At 46.2% G+C, this 16,283-nt stretch overlaps 1 protein-coding gene across 1 annotated transcript; it reads right to left on the bottom strand.

Annotated features, from left to right (window-relative positions):
- Positions 1–1,292: 1,292 nt before the first annotated feature.
- On the bottom strand, positions 1,293–2,585 carry LOC123160013 (RING-H2 finger protein ATL8-like). The gene has a single exon (XM_044577830.1). The coding sequence runs from the start codon at positions 2,116–2,118 to the stop codon at positions 1,516–1,518; it is 603 nt and encodes a 200-aa protein (XP_044433765.1). The 5' UTR covers positions 2,119–2,585; the 3' UTR covers positions 1,293–1,515.
- Positions 2,586–16,283: the final 13,698 nt, after the last annotated feature.

Genomic DNA, 16,283 nt, shown 5'->3' with positions numbered 1-16,283 from the left:
TTTGTAGCTCTATGATCCCATGTCGGTGGCCAGGTTGGCCGGTGGTACCCATTTTATGTGGGTTGATTGTATCGGTTTTAGCCCGGTTTTTCATTAATTAACTGGGCAATTCTCACTCCTTAATCAATAAAAATGGCAAGTCTTTTGCCTCGTTTCAAAAAAATAAAAATCATTATCTTAGTCAAAAGAGTCCTCGAACTGGGTCACAAGATCCTGAGAAAGCTGACCGGAGTTTTCGTAGTTCTCTGTAACTTTTCATGTCTGGTTTGCTACTACTCACAGTTCTTTCTTGGATTGAATAAACCCCATGAAAGCAGACCATTTCTTGGGGTATACGACTGAAAAGAAGGTTGTAAAATTCATCAAAATCATCTAGAACAAAACAGTATGACATATATCTTGCTCAAGTACTGTAAAAACAAGTATTACCTGTCCTAGCCTTTCTTTCTCTCTGGCTTGAACTGAAAAAACAGTATGACATACTCCCTCTATCCCAAAATTCTTGTCTTACATTTATCTAAATACGGATGTATCTAATACTAAAATGTGACTTGATATATTCATATTTAGATAAATTTAAGACAAGAATTTTGAAATGGAGAGAGTATTTTTTTTACTCATACAACTACCTTCGTGATGATCGGAAGAAAGTGTCGCAGACACTATGCACATTTATTTTGAAATGTGTCCGGCCGTTTGATGTCAGGGATAGTGGGCCGACTTCGGCGACACGTAAGCGCCTGCAGACAAATACCACGGCCCTTTTAGGAGATCGCCCTTACCCTGTTATCACGCTCTCGACGCGGGTGCGCCGCGCCGGCCTTCCGCGATCCCGCTACACGCATGTCTGCTTGGGCAAATTTCAGGGCATGTACAATGGTTGATAAGATAGTCTTATCTTAAGTTTTGCATGTGATTTAGAGATGACAAATAAAATTGTCTATAAGGGGCCATTCTTAGCCTTATCTTCAATAACTAGTAAGTCCTAAAAATATGGTGAGACATATTGTGCTAAGAGATCACCTCTTGTCTTCTCTTAAATAAGAGAAGACAAGTCTTTTCTTATGAGTTCTCTCTCATCCACCTCATCATCTATCCTACGTGGCACTCCTAAGATAGCACCATTGTACATGCCCTCAGACGTGCGAGACACTGCCCCGCCGTACGATTTTGGTACGAGTCTCCATCGGATAGATTTGCGGATTATCCCAAGTCGGGGAGTGATCAGTGTCGCTGTGCCAAGCTTATCCCCTCGCGCCTGCTAAGTTCCAACGACCGGATTGACCACCACCTGATAGAATCTCTGCCAGATCGTTTCATTCTTGTCTCACTGAATACACCAAATAAACTGCACGTACGCCAACAGTACTAAGCATCTGGCGTGAAAATGGTAACAATCCTGAACCATCTTCTTTCTCTACTACATTGGCTTAATTGCCGTGTGGGTGATTCGAATTCCCAGAAAGGAAGGAAGGAATGTCGCTACAGCAACATCAGCAGTAGTATGAATCGGTTTCACACCGGTGGCAACGCCTGGGCCGATGACCCCGTGGCGGCCGCGGCAACGGCTTTCGCGGCGACCTTCCGCGGCGAGAGCTCGCAGCGGCAGAGCGGGCACGTCCGGTGGGTGTGCAGCCACATGTCGATGCAGTCCACGTGGAATAGGTGCCTGCACGGCGGTAGCTGCCGCACCATCTCGCCGCCCTGCACGTCCTCCAGGCACACCGCGCACAGCAGCTGGCAGCTCGCGCGCGGCTCGTCGCCGCCCTTGTTGTCGTAAGCGAACGTCGGCAGCGCGCCGATCGCCGCGTCCGTCAGCCCGCACGTGCACCGGCGCACCAGCCGTACAGTTGGCGCGGGCAGCCGCTGGCCGAGGCCGCTCCCATTTCTGTGCGCCGGGACGGTGCCGCGCGCGGGCGCGAGCAAGGCGACGAGGCCGAACAGGAGGACGATGAGGCTGGTGATGGCACAGGCCCTGGCGGGGCTGACGACGGCGAGGAGCACGCAGAAGAGCAGCAGCGACACGAGCGCCGCCATGATGGCGTAGCAGATGTGCGGCTCGTCGTCGTCCACCGCCAGCGCGCCGCCCGTCGCCAGCCTCGGGTACAGGTTCAGCATGAGTGCGGCCCTGCTGTGCGCGATCCTCCTCCGTGCGAATGCTGGCTCGGCAGAAGAGAACCGTCGGCGCTACAGGTATATCTCTCAGAAGGTGCTGTCGCGCTCGCGATACGATGAGTCAAGATTCGCGGCGCCGAGGAAGAGGTAGAAATAGGCCTGGTTATTCTCCACCGTGCGCCGGACGGAAAATGGACAGCGACCGGTTTCCCTGCGTGCCGCCGTGGTGCAGTGGATCGCGCCGCGCGCGCGCTCGGCCGGCGGTTTGAGCGGCCTACGGTTTCGAGCTTCGTTGGCTCGTTCCGGAAGAGTCGTGCCGATTCAGTAGCTGGTTCGAGCGTGTTGCGGTGACCGGCGAGGATTTGGCGGCGTCGTAGAGTGACGTGTCAGGCGTGAGCGCATGGGGGGTGTGGTTGTGGCCGCGCGAAGTGAGGAGGAAGACAAGGAGGACGGGGAGAAGTGCGCACCGAGCGACATATCACACGGTCGTCGTGTCTAGGCAGTTTACGTGATAACGTGATGTCCTCTGCTGATTTGTCCAATTCAGCCTTGTCGAACTGTGTCCTTTGCTCCCTACAGTTCTGGTACGGGTCCCCATCGGCTAGGGAACGGCGATGCGCAGGAGATATCTCGGCTGAGTAATGCTACACGTACAAACGAGTTACAAGGTTTTACAAAGAGGGTTAATTTGATTGGTCAATAGGTGGGGAGGCGGTAGGGAATGAGTCACGTGGAATTCTCTATTTGACGCAGGCGGACCTTTTTTTTTGAGATGACACAGACGGACCTTGGTTTTTTTTTGAGGGGAAGACCAAGTTTTATTCATCAAAAACCACAAATTGTGGGATACATCTTGGATTAGGAGGTTGGCCAAACTAAATGTGGCGCCCCGGACCCAGAGAAAGCGATGACTTGGCTAGACTATGTGCCTCCATATTGGATGCACGAGACTCGAAAATGAAATTACATTGGAATGAGTCTCGCTAATGACAGCTCCAGTGCTGCCCCTACATCCCTTATTGATGTCACTGATAACTTGCTTGGAATCGGATGAGATCACAAAATTATGTAGTTGGAGATCTGCCGCCAGTGCCAAACCCTCTCGGCAAGCGATCGCTTCCAGAGCTTCAGGGTCGTCCAGACCTGCAATCACCAGGGATGAACTGCCAAGATACGCGCCGGATTCGTCTCTGCATACCGCCGCTGCTATCCCCTACTACCCCTGCGGACACCAGCATCCACATTGATCTTTGCATGGCCTTGAGGAGGAGCTTTCGGCCTTCCGCTCCTGATCGCTGCTCCAGCACCAGTCACCTGGGGTGGTTTGACCTTCAGCATATCTAGTTCATCAATAAATCTGGTGATGAAACTGTGTGTAGAGTGAGGGCTTTGAAAAATCCCTTCATGAATCGCCTTCCGTCTCGCTGCCCAGATCGTCCAAAGCGTAACCGAGAGCCTCACAAAGAGCTCGTGTGACATTGACTCCATCAACGTGAACAGCCATTGTTTGGCGTTTGGTTCAGATATAGCTGCAAGATTTTCCGTGATCTCCACGTCCATCAGTGACCAGATACATCTGGACATTGAGCACTCTATTAGGGAATGCCTCCATGAATCTTGCGCGCCACATATGCCGCAAGCACTTGAGTCACTCATATGTCTGTGTGCTCTCACATCGTTGGTAGGGATCGAGTGTTTGGACAATCGCCAGAGAAACATCCTCACCTTGCCCGGCACTTGAGTTTGCCAAAGCTTCTTCCAGGCTCCCTCCTCTCTGGACGTGCTGGAAGGTCCGGCCGTGCTTTCCAACCATGCCTCTCTTCTAGCTCTTGTCGCCACCAGCATGCGGTAGGATGATTTAACAGAGAAATTTCCATTCTTTTCGTAATGCCAGCTCCAGAAATCCAGAACGTTCATGGTGCACAAAGGAATAGCCATTATTACCCGAACGTCCATTGGCATAAAAACTTCCGACACCCTCTGTCTGTCCCATTGGGCTGACGCAGGCGGACCTTGCTAGAGACTAAGGACAAGCAACGAGATATTGGGCCGGCCTCGTAAAGCAGATACTCCTAGCTTTAGGAAACTTCTAGCAGGTTCTATCTGGCTTTACCGGTTTTGTTAACTTTCAAAAAGAATCATTGTTTCAAAATTGTTCACAATTTCAAAATAGCTCCCTTTTGCAGAATGTGTTCGCAAATTCGAAAAACTGTTTGGGTTATCAGATTTTGTTTGGGAGTTCCAAAAAATGTTTCAATTTTTTAAAAAATCACATATTTAAATATTGTTCGTGTTTTCACATTTAGTTACCCATTTCAAAAATTGTTCACAGATGTAAAAAATATTGAGTTTCTATAATCTGCTCACAGATTTAAAAGTGTTCGCTTTTCTAAAAGTATTCACTTTAAAAAAAATGTCCACGTTGAAAATTTGAAAACGTGTTCGGATCTGCCGCCGCCGTTAGTTCTTAAAGATCCGGGATGCTCTGTTGCCAAGGATTCTCAGGAGGTCCTATGGCATCAGCGCTCTCACACGAACGTGAGGCTTTTTCCTATTTCATTTTTATTTTATTTTTTGTTTTCCCGACAAAAAATTGAATTTATTTTATACATTTTGTACATTTTTTATATGCCCTGAATATTTGTTTTGCTACAAATTGAACATTTTTAAGCACATGATGAACAATTTTTTAGATTTTTTTTTTAGGAAAGGGGGTATTCCCCGGCCTCTGCATCAGATCGATGCATACGGCCTCTCTTATTAACCAAATAAAAGGGGTTCTGAACAGGAGTCTTACAAACAAAGGAAAAAAAAGGCAGCCTATAGCTCACATAGAGCATCGACTGTAAGGCAGAAATGAGATAAGCCACAAACCGGCTTGGCATAATATCAGGTAGGTAAACTAGATGCCTATCCTATTACATGATCGCCATCCAAACCGGTTGAAGATATCCCGCGCTACCGTCTCCCACCGGACAGATCCAGTAACCAAATGCTCCCTGGCCTCCGTCGGAGTGAGTAAGGACCAAGTACGGATCAGCGCCGTAGCCCGGAACAACACCTGTAAAAAATGAGTATTTGTTGTCCTGTTAAAAACCAAATCGTTCCTGCAATTCCAAATTGCCCATAATAACGCACATACTCCTACACGAATGTGTCTGGCTATTTCGGGCTCCATCCCAAGCAGCCACGCCCCAAATAACGTGTTTACCGATCTCGGTGGAGTAATATTAAAGGCAATTTGCACGGTGCGCCACAACCCTTGTGCCAACGGGCAGTCCAAAAATAAATGCTTGATAGTCTCATCCCGATCACAGAAGCTACATTTTAAATACGTTTTTAATTTTGTTGGATTCCTAGCGAGGGCATGAATTTCTGCGGATTTCAACTATATTGAAAAAGAAAATTGTGAATCAACTCAAAATCATTAATTGAGGAGTACTCTTTCCAAAGATCAGTTCCACCTTTCCTGGTTGCGACAAGTGGTGCGCTGCATATGCGTCACTGGACGCAACCTCAGAGTCTTTTCATTTCATGGATTCATTTATTCAAAACGTTTTATCTCTTTAACTGTGCGTCTAAATCTTGAACTGTTTTCACCATTGGATTCGTCGCATCGAGATCTTCAAAACTAGATGCCATGTTGGTAGGTTTTGAAGAACTTTTTCTTTCATGAAATAAACCGAACAAAAAAGGACAAAAAAACCAAACAAGGAGCACGATTTTCCCCTTTCTGAAAGCCGCTTTCGAGAGGCACGGTCGTGCCTCTCGCGGAAGCAAAACCATGCCTCTTGCAAAAGCGAAACCTTGCCTCTCGCGGAAGCAAAACCATGCCTCTCGTGAGAGGCACGGCCGTGCCTCTCGGAAATGGCTTTTGGAAAGGGAAAAAAATGATGTCTGTCGCGGAAGCAAAATTGTTGCTCTCACAGAAAAAAATAATTAGAAAACACATCTTTTTTTGTTTTCGATAGGCACGACCGATCCTCTCTCGGAAGCAAAACTGTGCCTGTCACAGAAAGGGAAAAAAAGAGAATTTTTTTTTCCATTTCCAAGCGCTGAGCCTCTCGCCGAAGCAAAACCATGCTTTTAACAGAAGAGAAAAAAAGAAAAAACATTTTTGTCTTCGTTTCCGAAGGCACGAGCCTTTCACGGAAGCAAAACTATGCCTCTTGCGGAAGAAGAAAAAACACGCTTTTCTCGAATTCTTTTTATCCTTTTTTGCCCAAAAGTTGAGGAAAACCGGTGAAAAACGAAAAGCCAAAAGAGCTTCTAAAATGCCGCAAACACGTGCCGGGAAAAAAAAATCCGATGTAAGCGTCTAGAACACGTCATGTGGCGGCGGGTAAGAGCGCGCCAGGTTAGCCCATGTGGAGGCTGGGAACGAGCGCTCCTAGGTGGCTCCCGAATCGACTATGTAGCTCTATTATATAGTACGACAAACGCCGCTCAGCCGGCCAGTCTGTAGGTCGACTATTTGAGGCAGAGCATGTGTTCCCCTTGTTTGGTGATCGATTCCTAGTGAGCGCATGACCTTTCGAAATTACTAACTAAGGAGGATTTTTTGCAAAGTTCATTCTCACCTTCTCAGGTTGCGACAAGTGGCACACTGCATGTGCATCACTTATCGCAACCTGGGTTGTGCGTCACTTGTTGGAACTTGAATTTTTTTTCTTTTCGCGTAGATCTATTTATTCAAAATGTTTTATCTCTTAAACTGTGCGTCCAAATCTTGAACCGTTTTCACCGCTAGATTCCTCGCGGCAAGATATTCAAAACTTGATCTCATGTTGATAGGTTTTGACAAAAAAAATCACGACAAAAACCAGACGAAAAAACCAAATTGAAAGCATGTTTTTTTTCCTTTCCGAAAGAGGCACGATTATGCCTTCAGGAGAAGTAAATTTGTGCCTCTTCCGGAAGGAAAAAAAGAAAGTATGTTTTTTTCGCTCCTGAGAGGTAATACTGTGCCTCTTGCGAAAGCAAATATGTGCCTCTCGGGAAGGAACACGGTTTTTTCGTTTCATAGAGGCCCGACAATGCCTCTCGTGGAAGCAAATCCGTGTATCTCTGGAAGGAAGAAAAAATAAAACATCTTTTTTTGTTTCCATGAGGCACGACTGTGCCTCTCGCGTAAGGAAAAAACACGTTTTTTCATTTCCGACTGTGCCTCTCGCGGAAGCAAATCCGTGCCTCTTGCGTAAGGAAAAAAATATATATTTTGTTCGCAGGCATGACTATGCCTCTACGGAAGAAAAAGAAAAGAAAGGGCATTTTTTCGCACAATTTTTTCTGATATTTTTTCCGTAACATGAGAAAAACCGAAAAGCTGAGAAAAAAGGGAAAATTTTATCGAAAAGCCAAAAATGCGTGCGAAAAAGTAAAATAAATAAAAATCAAAGGGAGTGCCCAGAGCGCGACATGTGGCACCGGCTGAATATTTATTTTGCTACATGTTGAACATTTTTAAGCATATGCTGAATTTTTTTAGATACATGTTTGAATATTTTTTTTGAATATATGGGGATCATTTTTAAGTAAACATTGACCATGTTTAGAATACAAATTAAACATTTTTTGAATATATGTAAAAAATTTCAGATATACCTTGAATATATTTTTAAATGCATGTGTACATTTATTGAATACACGTTGTACATTCTTTGTATACACATGTTGAACATTTTTAAGCATATGCTGAATTTTTTTAGATACATGTTTGATTTTTTTTTGAATATATGGGAATCATTTTTAAGTAAAGATTGACCATGTTTAGAATACAAATTAAACATTTTTTTGAATATATGTAAAAAAATTCAGATATACCTTGAATATATTTTTAAATGCATGTGTACATTTTTTAAATACACGTTGTACATTCTTCGTATACACATGAACATTGTTTTGATATGCATTGAACATTTTCCAATACACAATGAACAATTTATCAAAATGCCATGGACATTATTTTCTAAATGTGTGAACATTTTTTTAATGGTGCGATTTTTTTTCCGACTTGCACGAACACAACTTTTATGCTACATAAACATTTTTAAATGCGTGTTTATTTTTTTGATGAGAAACCTCACACTAAAAACACAATACAAAGACCGTGTGGTGGGCCAGCCCAATACTTGTTCTCACTGAGGCGAGTGATTGCTACGTCTCACAATAGGCACCGAGACATGTTTACCCAATGATTGAGACACGGATGAAGATGGGACAGTGTTATCCATACATGTACATGTCATATAGACATACACCTCACTATTGTTTCTAGAAAAAAATGTACATCGACTAGTGTGCATTATAAACTCTTACTTCTGCGGAAGCAACTAACTAGCGGACACCCCCTCGATATGGATTATGTGAGAACCTGGAATTTAACTTCCATGCCTCCCTATGTATATTGTCAATTCATAATCAACTTGCAAACATAATGAAATGGTATCAATGCAAAACGTTTAAAATGTGTTACAATTTTTATATCTTACAGAAGACATGTATAGTGCAATGTCTCATGACGCTTATTAGATTCAGAGAAGTAGTGGAAAGTAAAAATACGTAGTGACTCTATATCAGCCACAGACAGTCAATGTAGTCCACGTGACCTCACTCCTCAGGATTGTCATATTAGTCATAGTCTGCACCCCCGTCTTCCTAGACCTCTGAAGTACAACAAAAGTAGTGCAATTAGTACATTACGTACTCAACATGGCTCCTTCGAAAGAGAGCCGATTAGCTATAGGTGGCTTCTAAGGAAGGCTGTATGGCTCATTTGCATAAAAATTAGTTTTGTTTGAAATAACACAATAGTTGGGTAAAGCGGATTAAGACCAAAACATGCTTTATCTCTAGCATATCTTTCTTTAAGATGAGGGTCCTCGACCAACTCGTGTTCTTCATCTTGCTTGGGCCCGACCAACTATCGTATACATGCGAGGTGGAACTCAGTCGAGAAATTGCTGCTTGTGATAGGCGTTGGAATTCCCTGAAGGGGAAGGATGATGTAGTATAGTAACAGATAGTATTTCCCTCAGTTAAGAACCAATGTTTATTGAACCAATAGGAGACATACACAAACAAATGTAAGCAGTACCTGCACACACACACACACACACACACACACACACACACACACACACACACACACACACACACACACACACACACACAATAAATAGTTGCACCCAACGTGGGCAAGAGGGTTGTCAACCCCCACGTACTTGTTAATTGCAAGGATTAAACATGATAGTGATAGATAGATAAAATAAATTAAATTAAATTAAATCAATGCAGCAAGTATTTTTAGGGTTTTAGTAAATATAAAGTGAATGGTCCCGGGGGCTATGGCGTTCCCTAGAGACATCTCTCTCATAAGCATACACTAATGCAGGATGCTGCTAACGCGACACTATGATCAGAGACCCTTTGATAAAACTATGTGCGATGCAATAATCGCAAACGGTGGTGTAAAAAGCCCGTCAAAAAAGGTGCAAAACATTTGCGATGATGGATGCATCAAACATGGTTCAAATTTTGGTTGTGTGTGCGATTCAGGGCATACGGTTTAGTTCAATTAACTGTTTGCAATGAGGAGGGACAAAAGAAATGGGCTGCTAGATGAAGGCATGTGCGATATAGAGCATACGGTTCACTCATATGAACTGTTTGTGATGAGGCAGAACAACAGAAACGGGCTGCCAGATGAAGGTATGTGCGATATACAGCATACAGTTCACTCAGATGAACTGTTTGCGTTGAGCCAAGAGAACAGAAACGGTTCAACTTAACAAGATGTGTGTGATACGCGACAAACATGTCTGTAATCGGAAACGTGTGGGAAGAACAATAACAACACAGACGATTCCTGTTAACAAGTCGTGTGTGTTGTGAGCAAACGATTGCTGGTATACAATTGTTAGTGATTGATGAAATCATCACCGACGAGTTCTATTGTTTAGTCCATGTGCGATGTGATTTGCTCTGTCTACAGAGCATCAACATATATACTTAAAAAGACAGCATTGCATAACCAAATTAAGCATATAATTACACAATTGACTACACACATAACATTTTCACACACCAAAGTAAGCAATTACATGCATACTAAACTAGGAGAAACACAGATCTAATCATCTACTTCTTGTTGCGACGACGCTTGCCATTGCTCTGCTTTCGGCTGGATCCCTGGCCGTTTTGGGGAAGGAGGCACTTCCTCATGTCAACGATCCACCTGTACATGTCATAGCACGTGTATGCCTCCATGGACGCATACACGACGTGAGCTTTGTCAAGTTTCTCCATCCAGGCCGAGTGCCAGGCATGCTTGTCCTTGTTGCAGGAATCCTTCATGTCTTTGTAGTAGGGGTCGATGATGGCCTCGGCGAGGTGAACCAGTGAGTCCTTCTCATGCTCCTTGCTTCCTCAGATCTTGTATTGGCCCTGGATGTTGACAAGATTCTAGCAGGCGATGCCCTAAATCTTGAGCACCTTGACATCATTGGTGATGTCCACCGTAGCGAACATGTAGTGGGGGCTGTTGACAAACCTGGCGAAACGCTCGCAAGGCCTTGTGGCCAGGAAGTAGTGGTAGATGAGGACGTGGTTGCACACGCACATATGGGCGACGGCGACCTCGGGACAAGACCCGGCACGAGCGCGGGTGTACTCGAGGTCGAACCCGACCACCTTGTACTTCTCCTCGGCAAGCAATAGCTCCATGATGTGGATGGAGTGCTCCACCCAGACCGGGTTGTTGGTGTACACCACCAAGAGCTCCGTGAACCTTCGGTGGGTGTCCACCATGGCATGCATGGTGAACTACTGCTTGTCGTCGGCAGACGCTCGGAGCACCATTAGAGTCGCGCAGGATACTCTCTAAGAATTTGTCATGGTGGGTGTGCTTCTTGCAATGTTGGGGCGCGATCGAAAGGTTGAATAGACACAAGGGTTAAATAGCCGCTGTAACAAATGGGGGCCAGCTAGCCTATAATCGTCACGTCTTCTCACGATGTTCATAGCAAAGGATTCCAGTACACGCTTGGCAACACCGCACCGCACGCGTTTTGTTTGACCATGTGTGGGCTCGAAGAGGCGCCAAATGTATCGTCGGTGAGCCTATTCCTGCGCTATCGCGCAGTTTACTGCGCAAGCTTCCCGCCTGGCTTGGTTTGCCACGCGCCGGCTAGAAGAGGGACAAATCGTGGGTGTTTATTGGCAAAAAGCTTTGTAAAAACGAAGTGTGTGGAGTGACTTCGGTCATAAGTTTACCCGTGGGTGATGAGTTCAAAGTTACACACAAGGGTGATGATGGACACTTCAGTGCGATAATTAATTCTGCGCTCTACAGAGCACACGATGGAATAAAACAACTGTGCGCAATAATGTCGAAGATCGCAGTCGAGTTAGCTATACAGATCGTGTTCTGTTGGATCGACAAGGTAAACAGATTCGAGAATGGTTAATAAAATCTAAGACCATTGCATATTAAGGTCAAAATAGTTCTACCAATATACGAGTCTCATACGATGCCATTTCAATGATTGTACCACAGTAGCTCGAAATATTACAAGCTTCAGATTCCAGAGTTATATGGTTCAAATTCAAAGATTACAAGGTTCAAACTGATATTAGAAATGAAATTCAGCTCATCAGCTGCAAACGCTCGTGTTGATCCGCTAAACATGGATATCAAAGAGGTTCAAACTAATATTACATGTTGGGGATATAACTATTGGGTATGACCCGCCCAGGAGGGGCCGGGTCATACCACTGGCGGTTCATAATGAGAAGGCCCAAGAAGATGTTGAAGATGGCGGTTCATGAAGCAAGCTTACTGAAGGCCCAAGACCCGGAGGTAACTTGAGGCCCACGGGCATAAACCGCTATATGTTTAACTTGTATGTCAAGGAAAGTTTAGTGTCGGTCACCGAGCCGGACAGGTTGTGTATGAGCCGGCCAGAACTCTGTAAGCCACCGGGCATCAACATGTGTATATAAAGGGGTGACCCGGCGGCGGGTTAAGGCAAGAAAACAACAAGTCGAGAACTAGGTCAAGCGTATTCGCTCCCTGGTAATCGAAACCCAAGCAATACAACCTAAAGCAGGAGTAGGCCTTTACTTCGTTGAGAGGGGCCGAACCTGGGTAAAACTCTCTATGTCCTTTGTCCTGTTTAACCCCTTCAAGCTAACTACATTGCGATGGCTCCACACCTAAGTTCTTTTGCTAGGGCATCTGCCGCATTAATTCCACGACAGTTGGCGCCCACCATGGGGCTAGCACATGGTGGTTTCGAGTTCTTGAAAGGCAACTTCGCAGGGCTCAAGGGATACGCTGTGGGCCGGATGACTAAGAGTCGTCGCGGCAAGATCTACATCAACGACCCGGGATGGGGTCCCGAGGCCGGCTCAATCGAGTACGGGTACCGGGTCCCTTTTGGGATTCATGTCTTCATCGGCAAGATTGGTGAGTCGGATGCTGAGCCGGACACCTGCGCTGACATCGTCGAGACGGCTCAGCGCGCGCGACCCGCCAAGGTTCAAGCCACCTCGAAGCGTGTCTTTGTTGACTGTATTCAAGGAGTGGATCTAGAAGGAGGATCTGTGTCCAGTGGTGAGACGGTTGTCTATTCAGGCGATGAGTCCTCAACCGGCGAGACCAACTCCATGTATCAAGTGCAGGATGGTAGGCTTGGGGGATGTTCCGATGGCGATAGTATTCTGGACTCCTATGAGCCGCCGAGCCGGGTTGCGATCTTCATGGCTGGTACGCAGCTAGGGCAGAACTCTTCAACTGCGGCAACAATGATATCCGGTTCAGCGACTGCTACGGCAGCCAGGGCAGGAGGCCCTGTGCGCCTGCCGGCTCAAGTTTTATCTAAACTGTTGGAGGCTCTGACGACAATGCTAATGGTGGAGGTAACCCTAGCGAACCAAGCGCAACATAACATGGATGTTGCAAAGTTACAGGATGAGATAGCCCAAGCTAAGGAGGATCTTAACGCTGAGAACAACCAGATGGCAACGGAATGAGCTGCCTTGGAGAGGGAAGCAGAACGGATTCAAGTAGAAAAAAATCGTTTGAGCTTGGACTAGAACGCATCAAACGTTGTCTTTAACTGAAGGCATGCAAGTCGTTTACCCCCGGTTTACGATGCGAGAAATCTTTTCAACACGCCTGGGGCAGGAACCAGTAACCAGCCTGTTATGGATCGGGCCATTGAGGCACCAGCGGCTGGAGCACCGGTTCAGCCACGAGCTACAGATCCCCAACATTTGAACTTGACCCCTCCTCAGCATGTTTCGACGCCCCCGGGTCATTATTCTAATCCTCTGGATAACATGATAGCCGCGGCAACTCGATTGGTGGCTCTCCCCGTTCAAGATGAATCACCAGCTGCGATGGAGATACGGCGAGCCGGAGAACTTCTTCAGACGGCTGTAGCCCAGCAGGTGGCTTATTCATACAGTTGTGAACGGATCCACTCGACCCTGCGTCCAAGCCGGAGTTATAGCAAACACATTGATGAACCGGCTGTATCGAGAAGTGAGCGGCACCACAATCATCCCCGTAGGCCTGACCCGCCGCATGTTGGTAATGATGCTCAGGCTTTGGTGGACCAGGGCAGAGCGCGGCATGAGGCTGAGCTGGTGGCTCAGTTGGCGGCTCAACAGCAATCTCCGGCTTATCTGTCGACGTCTGTAGAAGCAGGAGTGACCTCTAGAACCTTGGGTGTGCCATGTTTAGTGCCGGCTCTACGTAATGAGCGCTTGCCTAAGGATTTCAAGGGCCCCCGTAAGGTGCCTAACTACACGGCGGATCAACCCCCAGAGGCTTGGATTGAGAGCTATGAGATGGCTATGGAGATGTTGGATGTTAGTGATGCTGCATGTGCTAAGTATTTCACCATGATGTTGGATGGGCCGGCTCGTACTTGGTTGAAGGGGCTGCCCGCTAACTCCACTAGATCATGGGAGGAGTTGAAAGCGCCTTTTATCCAAAAATTTAAAGACACATGCAAGTCCACTATGTCGATTCTGGATTTAGACTCTTGCGTCCAAGGTGAGGGCGAGTCAACAACCAATTGGGTGCGCTGGATCTCAGCTGTCATACACTCGTCGGATAGTATCAACGCTGGTTCAGCAGTCTTGATGTTGGACAAGAATTGCCATTTCCTTCCCCTAAAACAGAAACTAGGGCGGCTTAAGCGCAACTGCAATGATATGGGGGGAGCTCATGGATGCTCTAGTAAAATATGCCAACTCTGATAATACTAAAGACCCTGAGGCTGATGAGGAGAAAGCTGTCAAAGGGAAAAAGAGTGGCAATACAAAGGGACATCATAATACGGCGGGTCAAGGTGGTAATGGTAAACGCAAGGCTGACGAGGTTTAGACTTTGTGGCTAACACCAATACGCAGAGTAATAATCACCGTCGTAAGGGGAGACATCAGTGCCCCGGTTTGGAGCGACAAAGTTCAATCCTGAGGCCATGATGAATCAGCCTTGCCCAAAGCACGGAACCCAGGAGAAGCCGGCCAGTCATCTGTGGAAGGATTGCTTCATCATGAGGGAGTATAGAAACTCTAATTTTTTTTCCAGAATAATCATGGCCCGCATGGCGGTTCAGGATCCGGCTCTCATGGACCTGGGTTTGGAGGTGGCGGTTCAAGCTCTCGTTTTCAAGGCCAAGGCAATCAAGGCGGTTTTCATCAACAATTTGGCCAAGGGAATCAGCAGCAGCAGTCTGGTTATCAAAGCAATCCAAAGCAATTGAATAGTGGCCAGTATCATGTATTCACCACAAGTCTGTGCAAATGAGATCAGAAAATCCATAAGTGGGCGGTGAACTCAATTGAGCTGGCAATACCTCGTTATTTTAGGTGGTCTCAGTAGCCTATTGTATGGAGCCGTGAGGATCACCCTCCCCGAGTTGATAATCCGGGTCAATTGACATTTGTGGTTGCTCCTCAGGTAGGAGGATATAAGCTTACAAAGGTGCTCATGGATGGGGGCAGTAGTATTAATATCCTCTACTATGAGACTTTTCGTCGTATGAATTTGACTGACAAAGATCTTAAGACGTCTTCTACTGTTTTCCATGGGGTGGTGCCTGGTAAGTCGGGCGTATCCAGTGGGTAAGATAACCCTGGAGGTGGCCTTTGGAAATGACCATGATTCCAGAGCCGAGAAATTGACCTTTGAGGTAGTCAAGATCAAAAGCCCATATCACGCTTTGTTTGGGCGGCCGGCTTATGCCAAATTTATGGCACGACCCTATTATGTTTATTTCCAGCTTAAAATGCCAGGTCATAAAGGCATCATTACGGTGCATGGTGATAGGAAGATAGCTCTGGATTGTGAGGAAGGTGATGTTGCGTATGCTGAGTCGGCTTGTGCCACCGAAGAGTTAAAGTTTTATAAAGATAATGTTGGCCCGGCGGATATGACACCTTTGAAGAAGCCAACTACAGAGAATGACCCCCTGTTGAAGTTTAAGTCGGCAGATGATACTAAGATGGTTGATTTTGTTCCTGGCGACTCGTCCAAGCAATTCAGTATCAGTGCTAATATGGATCCGAAATAGGAAAGCATGCTCATCGAGTTCATCCGTGAGAACCAGGACATCTTTGCATGGAAACCTTCTGACATGCCAGGTGTACCGAGGGAACTTGCCGAACACACTCTTAATGTTGATCCAAAGTTTAAGCCGATCAAGCAGTTTCTTTGTCATTTCAATGAAGAGAGGCGTAAGGCCATTGGTGAAGAGGTGACCCGACTCTTGGCGGCTGGGTTCATCATTGAAGTTTTTCATCCTGAGTGGTTGGCTAACCCGGTGCTGGTGCTTAAGAAAAACGGCACTTGGCGTATGTGTGTGGATTATACAGACCTTAATAAGGCATGTCCGGCTGACCCTTTTGCTCTCCCTCGTATTGATCAGATTATTGATGCTACGGCCAGTTGTGAGCGCTTGAGCTTTTTGGATGTTTATTCTGGTTATCATCAGATCAAGATGGTAGTTAAGGACCAGGAGAAGACAACTTTCATCACTCCCTTTGGAGCCTTCTGTTATGTGTCTATGCCCTTTGGGCTCAAGAGTGTCCAGGCGACTTATCAGCGGTGCGTTCAGAATTGCCTCCATGACCAGATTGGACGCAATGTTCAT

This window comes from Triticum aestivum, chromosome 7B (assembly GCF_018294505.1).
Source record: "Triticum aestivum cultivar Chinese Spring chromosome 7B, IWGSC CS RefSeq v2.1, whole genome shotgun sequence".
NCBI classification, from domain to species: Eukaryota; Viridiplantae; Streptophyta; class Magnoliopsida; order Poales; family Poaceae; genus Triticum; species Triticum aestivum.
This window is presented reverse-complemented; position numbering and strand designations above follow the sequence as displayed.

Excerpts from the sequence above, each read along its gene's own strand:
- LOC123160013 (XM_044577830.1), bottom strand. The coding sequence starts at position 2,118 with ATGCTGAACCTGTACCCGAGGCTGGCGACGGGCGGCGCGCTGGCGGTG.